The 14213-nt window shown below is 38.2% G+C and overlaps 1 protein-coding gene across 7 annotated transcripts in view; it reads right to left on the bottom strand.

Annotated features, from left to right (window-relative positions):
* The window catches only part of FRY (FRY microtubule binding protein), a 223289-nt gene that overhangs the window by 64781 nt on the left and 144295 nt on the right, over positions 1 to 14213 (bottom strand). For all 7 annotated transcript variants that reach the window (XM_059838832.1, XM_059838834.1, XM_059838831.1 and 4 more), the window contains 12 exons: positions 13388 to 13570; positions 12412 to 12498; positions 10631 to 10890; positions 10087 to 10276; positions 9205 to 9329; positions 8956 to 9013; positions 6275 to 6366; positions 5899 to 6071; positions 4668 to 4828; positions 3704 to 3814; positions 2346 to 2500; positions 195 to 294 (listed from right to left, as the gene is read on the bottom strand). In XM_059838832.1, coding sequence (XP_059694815.1) covers positions 195 to 294; positions 2346 to 2500; positions 3704 to 3814; positions 4668 to 4828; positions 5899 to 6071; positions 6275 to 6366; positions 8956 to 9013; positions 9205 to 9329; positions 10087 to 10276; positions 10631 to 10890; positions 12412 to 12498; positions 13388 to 13570 — 1695 coding nt within the window. The remainder of the gene's footprint in view (positions 1 to 194; positions 295 to 2345; positions 2501 to 3703; positions 3815 to 4667; positions 4829 to 5898; positions 6072 to 6274; positions 6367 to 8955; positions 9014 to 9204; positions 9330 to 10086; positions 10277 to 10630; positions 10891 to 12411; positions 12499 to 13387; positions 13571 to 14213) is intronic.

Below are 14213 nucleotides of genomic sequence, written 5' to 3'. Positions count from 1 at the left end.
GAGTATGTGCTCCAAATATAAAAGACTCGATAACATTCATTTTCACATAAATATTCTTGTAAGTTTTTATAGCCAAGACAAAACTGATTGTTTATTTTCAAAACAAAACTAATGTGCAAATAACAGTACTTTATAAGAGGTTCACCAAAAAAGTCTCCAAGGATAGGAGGAAAAAATAAGTAGCTGATACGTGCCTGCATAAGTTGCATGGAAATTTCATAAATCTCTCTGTTGGTGTCAGATGCCTTGAAGAGCACCAAATTTAAAAGCGTCACGATATCAAAAGGATAGTTCCTAGAAGAATAAACAGAACATTTTTGTGAATGCTGGTGAGGAATGCAGATTATATTCACTCTGATTTACTCTGTAATATGGTCTAAAGAGAATGTCATCTTTCTTTTTTCTTTTCTACCATCAGAATATGGGAAAGGGAGCTCTTATGAATACACACTGCTTGATCAAAGGACCATCTGGTGAATGGGAAGAAAGAAAGGATTATTTATAATTACTTTGGACCAATGCTTAGGAATGCACTGAGTTACCCACAATGAGAAATGGAATACCTGTGTCTATGACTGTCAATTCATTTTAATTTATAGCATAAACTGTTTACAGGACAGGCTGACGCCCATGAAAGAAAATGGGGAGCATGAAAATTTCCAGGGATAAAGAATTTCTTAAGCCAAGATGCAATTAAAATAGTCCCTTTGGACGAAGGACACTTATCTCTGACATGAACATTCTGAGGTATTAGGCAATTCTATGAAAATTGCTTTCAAAAAGTAAACATTAAGAACTCCTTCAAAAAGTCTGCTATCTATAAAGTCAATGTCAATTTTAAGGTAAAACATACCAAAGTGTTAACTTAATGAGAATATTGTTAGAGGAGTAAATCCCATGTCACAATATTTGGATTTGCACTAAATAGGCTTCTGTTTTCTCCTGATGATATGTAAATGCACTGATTGAATTGTGAACCATCAATTTGCCACCCTAGATGTCAGCTACAGTGCTCCTGGATGGCTGCAGGAAGCCTATTTGGACTTTTTAATATGGCAGATACATGTGTGGCATGGGACATTCTTGGTAATTCCATATACTAGCTGCAAGCCAAGCTCTGTAACTGGCTCTTTGCCCTTCCACTGCTTAAAAAACAAATACAAAAAGAAAAGAAATGAAGGGAAGTGGCTTCTTTGTAAAAAGTTGGATGGACATCATCAATTGCTGCTCATTTTACAGGCAGTTTAGGCAGTGGTCTCCTGATACATTTTGATAAATGATAAAGGAAAAACTATTAAAAGCTTTCAAATATTAATAAAAATTCCCAGCTTGCTAGAAAGAGGACTTTCCATTCAAAATAAATCATAAAGATCATACTCTCACTTTTTACTGTAAGAATGGAAAAGAATAATTTTTAGATCACAGTGGCACGGGTAACACAATTTGAGGAAAAAAGACTGGCTGAAACAGCAGTTTCTGTTTTGATTAAAACAAAAACCCTGTTAACATTACTGAATTTGCCAACACCAAATTCCATTCATATTTCTAAAAACCTCCATGTAATGCAGTCTCTAGTCTAGTTGTTCCTGCGAGAACAAAACAGTTTTGCAGGAAAACAATGAAATTTGTGACTTATTTTGATTTTCCAAATTCCAATTATTTCTCTATTGAGTATTTCTCTATGCTGATCAGACATCTTGCCAAATTTTTTTTGAAGAGTAAATTTTCACATTTAATTTAATAAAATGCAACTTACTGCATTATCTAATTTCTCTAAAAATTTTGACTTTGAAAATAAAAAAAGGGATAGGGTTTTATGAAAGCCTGACACAAAAGCAATATTTGTACTTATTTCTTCATGTAGCTTGTGCTTGCTCAGCATTAGCAGTGATGATGATAGCAGTTGACAGGAAAGGAACTAAACAAATCAAATGAAAGCCAGTTTAGAAAAAGAACATGACTTTCAAGATAATGACAAGTCAAAATAATGACTTTCAAGCCATTGACATGGAAAACATTTTTCCTTTTATAAATTAAATTAAAACCCATGCTAAATCTCTTGAAACCAGATTTATGACCTACCTCCAAATAAAACTGTTGTAGCTTTGTTTGTATCTTTCTGAGCGAAACAGCATCAAAACTCCCCAGATTTCAAACATACCTATAGTAAGAACATCTTCCACCAAGCAGATCACTTTGTTTTCAGATTCATGAAAATCAAGCTATACAGTCCCAAAACCTGTTTGAGAATGTATGTGTGTGACCAACAGCTCCTAACAATACAGTGAGCAGAACCTCCAGTTTTCTTTACATTTGAAAGCATAGATCAATAAATTAATTTATACCTGCTTCCACACACAGTTGCAATGGCTTTGAAACACCCAGAGGCAAGCTGGTATGATCCTGTGTAACATCGATCTATTGCCCAGTTGAAGAGATTGATTTGATCAGGATTCAGCTCTAGCAACAGGACCACAACTTCACAGCCAAGCTGGTGAACCTGAGCAAATGTCAAAACAGGATTGGCGGGGTCAGATATGTTCATTCTCTAAAATTCTCAGAGTGACACTGGGAAAACAGGGCAAAAATGGAAAATTCGAATATGTAAGAAGCAATCAGAACATTTGTAATTAATTTATTTTAGGGATAGCAGAGTTAGAATGTGATTCAGGTTTCAAAACTCATCACTTGAAAAAGTGCTATGTACAAAGACTACATAAATGAAATGAATTTTTCAAAATTGGGCACAACAGCAAAAAAAAAGCAGAAGTTTTGGAAAATCTAAGATACTTGGTAAGTGTTCTTGGGTAACTTCCTTTTCTATCAATGATCTTACTTGTTAACTATTTCCTACTTCACGTGAATTTCACAGAGCGACAAACTTTCACATTTATCCTTTTGACTAACACAGAAGCAAGGCAGACAAAGAAAAATACCCTTTACAAGACTGAAAACTTGTATGTTTAATCCAGCTACATCAAGCAAACTAACAACTCTCCCTACAGACTGTGAATCCCTTAATCCTGGTAGCACCACTGCTACAACACATCACAACTAAGGCTTGGACTTCCTTCAGTACACAGGGCAGTGCTGGCACACCAAACACCAAGGCCTATTAATATTCTGTCACCAAGTGTAGGTGACTGCTTGTAGAAGCTGCATATCACTTGCATATATCTTTATAGCTCTGTCCCTACCAACATTCCAAAATCCCATGTAATTTCTGAAGGATTTTTTCTGCAGCTATTCATTCTATCTTTAAATTGTTCAACCTTTTTTTTTTTCCCCTAATCAATTACCATTCCCACAGCCTCTATCCTCTAGCTGCATCACATGCATTTATTTACGTTCTGCTATTTACCTTTCCTTAGCAGAGTTATGTGTGCTGGTATGAGAATTTGAGGGGACAAAGCAGGACAAAGTGCAAGATACCAAAAGGGAAAGTGAGAGTTGTCTCATTCTCTCCACTTGATATAAATCACCAATCTACTCCTCCTCAATCAAAGAGGCAGTCCAATCAGCTACAAACACAGAACCATGACTATGTAGGTACAAAGTTGAAGTCCATCTTCACAGAAATGGAAAATGGCAAGAATAATCCATTACATGTTCTTTAAGAAGAAAGAAAACACTTTACAAACTCTTTACTCACTCAGTACAGTGAGTGACTGCCCATCAGTGTGGCATTTTGGTCAGTACTTACGCGTAAGTCTTGGCAAGCCAGAATGTTATCGAGCCATTTGTAAAGATATCCATCGGGGGAAAGGCCAACATTATCAAACACAGGTCCACAGCAGAGCACAGCCGACATGGCCTGGGAACACATGGAACTTCACTCACACCAAAAGCAGCACAACAAACCTTTCAGAATCATTTCAGGCCAGGCTAACAGTTTTCAAGTGGCAGGACTGCCACTTGCTTTCTGTTTGGAGGGAACTATGGTGAAAATGGTAACAGCTGACTGACTGGTAGAATTCAACAATTATTTTGTTACAGATTTTACTGGATTCCAGATCATGCTCGAAGCATTTTGGGGGTAGTACTATCTTCAAGTTCTGTTTTGTCATTTTACCCAGTATTCACAAATCAAGCTGCAAAAACAACTAAAATACACTCAGATGTTTAAATAGTATTTTTTAATTTTTGCTACTGCAAAAATTAAAACTGTCTTACAGCAAGTGGTGCAGCTTATATAAGTACATAAGCTTTTACTTTCCCAGCTTACTCATGCAGGGGAGTTGCAACCAGTTTTGCCACAGAAGTACATTATTGCTGAGCATGTCTCCAGGCAAGCGTGGGAGGCACTCCTGAGCTGTACATTGGTACAGATTCAGTGTCCCGAGGTACTGCATCTGAACTACACCTAACTTCAGGGCCTAAGATCTCCTTGCTGAATCTGGTAACCCATCAATGAACAGCTAAGTAAAATGTCAAAATGCACTCTGGTTTTTAAAATAATTAGCCTTGAAAAGTGTCAACAAAGAGAAAGAATTTAATTTCCGTGCTATATTCTATGATACCACTGTACATTCACATATGAGCATACAAGCTTGCATCAAATATGCCAATTCAAATTTCTTTAAAGTAAAATGAAATAGACCCCACAACAACTCGTATTTTCACTGAAAAAACTGCTGTTACTGGTTTGCACAGTGAAACTTCAGTACCTTTAATGCACAATACTGGTATCTTGTAATCTGGTGATTTCTGTCACTGTAACGGTCCAGTGGTGTGAACATAATACTGAAAGGTCCTGCCCACTGACTGAATAAGATGAACAGGTGATGCCTCAAGCTCTGCTGGGGGAAGAGAAATCTCCTGTGGTGAACTAAGTGAACAGAAATAGAAATAGTTGTGATTTTTTAATATTAAATACACCTTCATGAGCCACAATGATGACGATTTTCAAATTTCTACAAAAGGAGAAGGGATTTTATATGTGCAGCATACACTTCCTCCATAGTATCTAAGCCCCTTTAAAAAATCCAACCAAGTGAGTAAGGTGCATCTTATTTCTAAGAACCTTCAGTTTTGAGTTATACAAACATGTACATCTGACTATAGGAAAAAAGCATTTGAGGATCTAATTATAAAATCAGCATTTTTCACTGCTTCCTGCATTCCTTTCATGGCAAATATTTACTTGGTTTATCCAATTCTTTAAATTTGAGCCTAAACAATACATGTGTCTCACTCTAATACAGTAATAGGTAGGGACAATAAATAACAGAAACTTGGTGGCTCTTTGTTTATGACAAATACGTGGTATACATTCTGAACAGCTGAATTACCTAAGTAAATGAAAAAAAAAGCCTCATACCTCATCTTCCAGTGATTACATTAAGGCCTTTAAAGCAGAGGCTTTTTTTTTTTGCTTTTTGCTAATGTAATTATATTATATTTCTGAAGTGATATTGCAATATACAAAAAGCATAAAATCAACTGGAAAAATCTTTGTGATACAATTGGACTCAGGTAACATGGGAAACTGTCTCAACACCTTGGGCAAGTTTGCCACTGCATTTAAGATTGCACATTGTCTGCACGTACTTGTGTTTTTTAAGGTCTGTCTGAGTTTATGAAGAGTCTGGCAATCAAGTCAGATGGGAGAAAATAATAAGAAGAAAACTGGAGCCCCTGGAGGTCACAGACAATTTCTTTGCTAGGCTTTTAAAGAGGTGATTCTTAGACATGACTATTACAAGCTTCATCAAGCTTTATTGGCATTTTTATTTCAATCTTAGTAGACTTCTGAACATTTTCTTTTTCTGCATTACACTTTACATTCATTATATGAAAATTCAAAAGCACAGACAAAGAGAAGCACAGACAAAGAAAAAAAGAAACAAAAAATTACTTTTCCAATACTTATATTAAATGCATGATTTAGCTTCATACCTGGAACACACTGAATCAAGTTGGCAATCATTGCACTGAAATGTGCTCTCATATCCTTAAGGATCTCAACTTCTTTGTCATTTTCAGCCTCCAAAAGCATGCGAGTCAGATCAACATACTCTAAGAACAAGGCTCCAAGGGCTAGTGTATCTCTTTCTAAGGCTCCATTTGTACTAGCATGAAGGAAAGTTGCACATTAATATAGAATAACAGAGTAGTTATGCTACAGTTTTCTGCAGAAATGCATGCAAATCTCTCCATATCTGATAGACCACACAATTCTTCAAAGAACATACTGACATAATCTCAGTGTGGCAAAGACTGAAAATTGTTTCACATAAAAAAAAGCAGTATTTATGAAGAGTGATAGTCCTACCTGTCACTTATTACACCAGCATCAGCAAGGAGTTCAAAAATTCGCAGTAGCTGCAGTCTTAGCAGATCTCGTCGTTCTCGACGTTTCTTGTTCTTGGAATTTAAAATAACAACCATGTTTAAATGCATAGGTGTACACATTAAAAACCAGCAGCCTCAGAAATGCCAGTATCACAGTGAGATTTAAGAATTCCAGTTCAAGAATTTTCTTCACGAAGGATCCCAAGTACTTTTGGATATTGCACTATATCATTGTGCTTTTACATCAGCAAGGAGCTGAATAGGATCAATTTTTTGTCTTTGTAAGTATTCTTGGAAAAAATATTAACAACTGCCTTAGTACTTATTGAAAAATGTGGAATTGAAATAATGAAATACTGGATAAAAATAACTAATATTCAAGATTCCTGTAGAAAAAACCCATGTTATCTTCAGGTAACAGGGATATTCATGTTAGTTTAATGTCATCTAGTTTGGGCGCTGGAGGCACCTAGAGTGCAGAACGTATATCCAGACCTAAGGAAGGTACCTTAGTGATTAGCTATTCCTGAACTTGGCAATGCTGCAGGACACCATCACTCACATTCAAGTGAGCTCCTAGCAGACACCACTCCAGTCCAGTACTGGGTGTGTTGACTGCAGGGGTTTTTCCCACAGTAATGAATCCCTCCCACAGAACAGGACTGCATGGTTGTTAAATGGCTCATTGTATCTCTCTGTCTTCTAGAAAGCTGTCCTTTCTGTCTTCTACCTTTCCTGGAAAGACGTGAATGCAACAAGGCTTGTTCTTTGCTGAAAGGCTAAATTAACTTGTTGGTATTCTGCATCAACCCTAAGCCAGAAAAACATGAGAAGGTAAAAAAGCTGTGCTGCGCTCAAAGAAACAAGAAAAGCTCAGAGAAAATGCAGATTTTGCTCTTCAAAACCGAGCAATACTAAAATCAAAGGCTTATCTATACTCTTAGAACTCAGGCTCTGCCCATGGCCAGCAGTAGATGTGTGGGAGAACAAAATGATGCTTTGTCTGGTATTCTGACCCAGAACTGGCAGAATTGCAGCATCCCGGCCAAAGGTTTTATTCCAGTTATTATGCCATTTGACTTGAGCCCTGTTTTTCTCCTGTTACACCTTTAAGGCTGCAGGAAGCACATGCAGAGAAAAAAGCAGTTTTAACAGAGTATTTACCAGACACAGCTGCCTCCTGCAGCAGTGTCAGAGGTGATCTGGCAAGCTCCGTGCCAGCACCCACAGGGCGGATCTTGTGTAATGTCCATTTTGGTTCATCCCTGCAGCTCTTGGCCATGCTGGGAATTCTCTTCCTAGTCACAGCATATGTTCAAGGACATTGTTTCTGGTGTGCTGGATATCTGCCTGCTGACATGGAGGCTTGCCATGATCCCTACAGCCACACAGCCCATACAGTCACGCCTGGGTTTCCAGGTGGCACTGCTTTGCAGGAAGGTGTCCCATTTATTCATACCAGGAAAAATACAGGAATTAACATCCCAGTCTCTTGTTCTTGTATTCCTCTGCAGAAAATTCCATGTGCTAAATTCGCTCTTGTTGCATACAATAAACTTCTGAATTCTTGCAATTCCTTTCCTGAGGGTACACTGGATATATACGTCTCCAGAAAAGGATTTTCAAGTCTAAGTTGTCTTAAATGGTGCACAGCCAAAATGCAGAGGCAAGTGGCTGCACTAAGATGTATTTCTCCCCTTCTGCCCAGTACCAAAACAAATGACCTTCAAATCAGTGACTTCATAGGGATGGAAGCCACACAACAGCATTGAGGTGTGAAGCAACACAGAAGGAAATGATTGTGGATGTCTACCAGACACAGAATTATTAAGAATTGTCCATGAGCCATCTCAGATTTCTATCCTGGAGCCAAATGGAATGGTCCAAAACTGAGTCGAGGAGGGAAAACTGAGCAGAACTTGAGTCCAGTACTGAAGCTCTCCCTACGGTTTTCCTGTTTAGCTGCACAGACACATCCTGTGAGGAAACTGCTTCCTGAGGCTACAGATTTTACCACCAGAGGTTTTTAAGAACACAGAATTCTCTCTTGTGTGGGTTGGAAGATCTGTTGGGAACCCTTCCAGCACTACTTTCTCTTGTAACTAAAAAGTACTGTAATGAAAACTCTGATGGAATTTGTCAGTTAACTGAAGGTATTTGGAATTAATCCTGTGCCATGTGATCCAGCATGACCCTGCCTGAGCAGGAAGGTTGGACCACTTCAGTCTTTTCCAGCCATTCTGTGATTCTATGAAGTTGAAATAGGCGACCCTGCCTGCCCTGAAAATAAAAGCACATCTAAACACTGCTACAAAATGTGCTTGTAGCCCAGCTGTGTTAAAGCTCTTTGTTTTCAGATACTTAAAGTGAATTTCCAATATATGCAATTTCTGTATCAGGAGGTTCCATATTGGATGGGAAATTTTTCCTGAGAATAGAATTCTATATTGTACCTTTCAGATCACTGATAGAAATTAAATTTAACTAGGTTTTTAATGGAATTATTTCAAATTATGCAATTAATAAAATTCTTCTTGCAAACAGAATTAATTTTCTAGTTAGTACAAAAGAATATATTTGTATTTCAAACAGACAGAATTACTATTTTAAAAATAATTTTTCATTTTAAAAAAATTAGTACATTTAATTTTTGCAACTAACCTCTGGTCTTCTTTCTAGGGCTTCTTTCATTAGTGGGTGGAGTTCTTCTACTAATTCCCTAAAACAAAAAACCATAAATACTTATAAACAAAATCTAATGTCCTTTGAAAAGCATAAATATTTTATTCAACATATAAAAATGAAGCTCTAAAGTGCAAATAAAATTTTAAATATATATTGAAGTTACAGCAAAAATAAAAAACTTGTATTATAGGCAAATAACTGAGAATATGATAAGTGGAGAAGTACCTGAAAACAAGGGAATTTGTTCTTCCAAATCCTAATACAAGGGATTCTGTTATTTCTATGCTTTCAAGTCTCATCAAAGGAACTAGCTGCTTTAGTAAGACTCCAACAGATGGAGTTCCAATAGCCTAAAATATATTAAAATATTGTTGAATTTGTCAGGATATCAGTATTAATCAAACACAATTCTTTTTTTTTTACAAACAAACATTGTCTGAGAATCAATACATATTTTAAAAACATGCTGGAATGATTTTACTATTATGGATATCAATCCACCAGTCTAACTGGATGTCTGCTACCTAACAATCATCTCAATAATACCTAACAAGTAAATACATCTGGGAAATCTCTTTGCTTTAGTACAGATTATTGCAATTTACTTTATTTGTTGCTTCATTAAAATATTCCAGTAATTGCATTTGTGGAGCTACTGCTCCTCTCAGGTTGCTACTACTTGGAAGTGTATTTAATATATTATTGCTTCTGACAGGCATATATCCAACAGGAATACAATTTGCATTCAGAAATCTGCTTTATTTCCTAATGTTTTAAATTCAGTGCAGTGCTCTACAAAGAAAGAAAGGGGATGGCAAACTAAAGTTGACTTCAAAACACATGTTCAGACCTTCTATATTTTGAATGCACATCACCCAGAACGCAAAAAAAAACCCCCAATATATTGAAAACATCATAGCTCTTGCCAAATATTTATCAACACATCATATCATACAGATGTTTTAGTTGTTAAGCATGTCTGTTATGCAGTCTGCTCATGTCAAAACATTCCCTAACTGAAATACTTTCATCAGGATAGGGTTTTGCACACAGATGCAGCTCACAATTCTCCTAAAGGAATAGTTTACTTGTAAGAGGTTGCATCACCTTGTTATCGTAGTTCATGGTTCCATCAGGGGTGGTAGCCATGATCTCTGGGGTTGAAGCACGCAGGTGTCCTGGGCTCATAATACTGGGCTTTGCTACTCCAAAACACAGAATAAGATAGTTTCTCCACAAAGTAACATAGTTGTCTCCACTGCTTGCTGTGCTTGTCTTCTTTGCATTAACAGGAATACTAGAATTTAAAAAGCAATTGTAATTTTTAAAACGATCTTCCAGTATTGATTATAAGTACTAAAGTCTTAATTACAGTATTTTAAAATATTTTAAGAGTTAATAAATCATGCTGTGTATCTACCAGCTGCAATTCAACATGACATGACACACAGGAAAAATCAACAAAGGTAGAAAATGGGAGTTTTCCACCTTACAAGTTGCAATTATGAAACTCAAAATTGGTGCGGCACCAATTTCTGTGTGACACCTTGCAGGATGTATGCACTGATACTCAAACAGGAGACCAAAGAAAAGTTTACATTAAAATCACACAGCCTGTCCAAAAGAAAGTGAAATGCAGATTGCCACTTACTTTGGATCCACAAGAGGCATGATCAGCTGGAGCCTCGTGAAGGCATATGGCCAAGCATAACTGAGTGCAGTAGGACAGTGCTTTGGGAGATTCTCCTGCCTAAGAAAACTGAAAAGGCAGAGAACCCATGGGTCTTTAACAGACTGTGCAAAAATCCAGACATGGGAAGGACTTTTCACATCATAATGGCTATTCACTAGGACAGCATTCCACTCCACCAGCCACTGCAAATCCACGCTGTGTGTTAACGGGATTGTTGTCTATGGAGAGAAGAGATAAATTAAAACTCCTTGCTGTGCTAGTCAGAAACCAGGCACAGAGGCAACACATTTGCTTTGCTTTATTATTAATGAACAGAATGAAAGCACAAGATTCAAACCTTGGCCTCTAAAAACTGCAACACCCAAACCCAGGTGCTGCTATTTCAGACAAATTTCCTAATTCCTGTATTATGAAGTCAGAATGTCTCTTTCTTGCTCAGTTTCTGTTTCCAGATGCACAGGGGCCCAACCTCCCCACCAGTTTAATGTCCCCTTCTGTGCTGCTTTTGGCTGGGGTAGAGTTTATTTTCTTCACAGTGACTGGTATGGGGCTGTGTTTTGATTTGTGCTGAACACAGGGCTGACAATACAGAGATGTTTTTGTTATTGCTGAGCAGGGAAGCACAGAGCCAAGGCCTTTTCTGCTTCTTGTACTGCCACGCTGGTGAGGATGCTGGGGGCGCTTGGGAGGCTGGGATGAGACACAACCAGGACGGGTGACCCCACCTGACCAAAGGGAGATTCCAGACTGTATGACAACATGCTCAGTAAAAGGGGGGGAAGAAGAAGGAAGAGGGACGTTTGGAGTGAAGACATTGGCTTCCCAAGTCACTGCTGTATGTGATGGGGCCCTGCCCTCCTGGAGATGGCTGAACACCTGCCTGCCCATGGGAACTGGTGAATTAATTGCTTGTTTTGCTTTGCTTGTGTGCATGGCTTTTGCTTTCCCAGTTAAACTGTCTGTATCTCAACCCATGAGTTCTCCAGCTTTGACCCTTCTGATTCTCTCCCAGATCCCACTGGGGGGAAGTGAGTGAGCAGTTGTGTGAGGCTTGACTACTGGCTGGGGTTACTTTTTTAAGCACACAACATGTGTCTCAAATCCACAGCCCTGGAAAGGGCACTCATTGTGAACAGGACCCTTTGTTGCTTTAAACTCAATCAGGCTGAAAAGTGCCCCATACTCATTGTTCCTGCCCTCTGGAATGAGCCTTTCACTAATCCCTAGGACAGCATGCAAAATCAGTTCTCTTATGTATCAGTTCTTCTACTGACACGACACTTTTTTATTTAAAATGCTCAATCTCTGCTTCCTCTGATGCATGTCAGCCACATCAGACCCCTGAGAGAGCGAAAGGAGAGATTCACCCCTGCTGTGAATTACTCTGGAGCTTATGCTCAGGTGTGCAGGCAGGGCCACTTTCTGAGGACACAAGGCAGCTAAAGCTGATTCCCTTCTCAAACAGATGATAGCAGTGAGTGCCTCCAGCATTAGGTGGTGCTAGTGATAAGACTTTCTCAACTGTTCTTTTTTCTGTATGCAGTATCTTCCCCATCCATAGTACAATTACCTTCATGGAACAGATTGTCTGGGGCATTGGGGAGCCTTGGAGCTCTTGGGTAGATGGCTGGAGTTGTAAAGCTCTATGATTTCTTGGATTTTTAGCAGAATTGTTTTTAGTATTTCATGTCTAATATTTGTTATGCAAACACAAGCAGTGACAGTAAAGTAGTACTTACTGAGTCTGAAACAGCAACATGAATAAAACTTTCAAGAATAGAAGAACTCAACTGATCCATGACATCAATCATAGGTCTGTCATCATCCTGAATAACACAGAGAATACAAGTTTACTGCTCTCCTGACCAAATTATTTCCCTTCTTATGTTTCTGGGATAGGCAACAGAAACATCTGAAAATTATGACATGATTCTGAAGCAGCTAAAAATATTCATTGTTAACGATGGGTACATTTTGTCTTTTTCAAGTTAATCTCAGAACTCGGTCCAAGCTGTGGTTTGAAATGAAGTTAATTTGTGGCTATAGCTCACTGCTTAGCGAACAAAAGCACATATCAGAAAATCCCAAATGACTTTGGATAGCTAGTATCAAAAGACTGAAAAATTAGCTTACTGTTTATTGAAGCATTCCTTTGCCATGAAAACACATATTTGTGTTCTTAGGCATTTAGATGGCTCACTGAGCTGTGACCGCCAGTACACAACATGACTCTCCATATTTCTGCACCCATAAAAAAGACTTAGAGGTCTTTACTATAGAAGGAAAATGTATGTGAATGATCTTAAAGGTGTCTTATGCTGTGGGCTTTTCACCCACAATGGTATGCTACAGGAATGGGTTTCATTTCCAATGTAAATTTATTATCTTGACAATACAAAAATGACCCATGCAGTAGAAAAGGTTTTACACTGTATTTTACATTCACATAATTCCAAGAGAAAATAGAAGTTGCTGTACATTTCCCTTCACATTCTTATACAGGGCATTTGCCATTCATGTTACATTGTTGAGTCCATAGAAAGGTTTGCAGTGTTAAGGCAAATAGAAGTAGTAAGCTGAGATCAAATGCTTTTTTTTAAACTAAGTGCATACCTGCTACACTGCAGCAATTACGTTAAAAGCAACTGTAATAGCAGTTTTGAGCTTTATCTTCGGGAAGTTTTAACTCAAAGTTCCAGAAGAGAAAAATCCTACCTCCGCCTGGCCAAGGGCCAGGAATAAGGAACGGATTTCTCGGAGGATGAGGACAGCCAGCTTCCGCGTCGCAACCTGGAAACTACAGAGCAGAACCAGCGCGAATCCTTCGACTGCGTGCAGCACGTTGGAATAGGGGCTCCTTTCAGACTGCATCCTGTGGCTGGATCCGTTTGGTATCAACTGTTGAACAGTGCAAGGGGGGAAAAAGGAGAGGTGGTGTTTGAAAACCAGGTCTCCAAGAAATATTCTATTAACTAGGACATATAAAGAATCAAAATGCAGAGGCCATGTAGATGCCAGACTGGGAAACTTGACACATTCTCTCAAACAATCAAATTTTGTTGCTTTTTTGCTCCACAAAAGCAATGTATGAGCAGAGTCTTTTGAACAAATTCTTTCCTCTAATTTTCAATTAATCTACCCACTTTTTTCCACCCTCCACTAGAAAATGAATGAATGAATGAGTGAGTCAGATGGTGAACACCACACTTTTTCCACTCCAGATAGCATGTCCTCAGGTCTTTCTTTGGTCCTGTAGCAGCCAACACCTTAGGTAGGTGGCCTCTAGAACCCAACCCCACCAGTAAAGCATAACAATATTTAATGAAAAGTATGTGAGAACTCTCTTTTCTACATTTGTATGTACTCCTGTTATTACCTGTTAATTGATGGTCCTCTGTGATATAAAACACACATTTTTGTTTGCCCAAAGGAAAACATACTCAGTGGGATTAGTTTAGGAGATAAGAAGCCTAAAAATAATTTCTCATAATGAAAATATCTGTGGCACAGTGCAGACGGAAGAAGCAGGAGAAAAGCTGTT

The sequence above is a fragment of the Haemorhous mexicanus genome, chromosome 2, assembly GCF_027477595.1.
Source record: "Haemorhous mexicanus isolate bHaeMex1 chromosome 2, bHaeMex1.pri, whole genome shotgun sequence".
In the NCBI taxonomy this organism is placed as follows: Eukaryota; Metazoa; Chordata; class Aves; order Passeriformes; family Fringillidae; genus Haemorhous; species Haemorhous mexicanus.
Note: the sequence above shows the minus strand (reverse complement) of the source record. Positions and strands in the feature narration are given on the sequence as shown.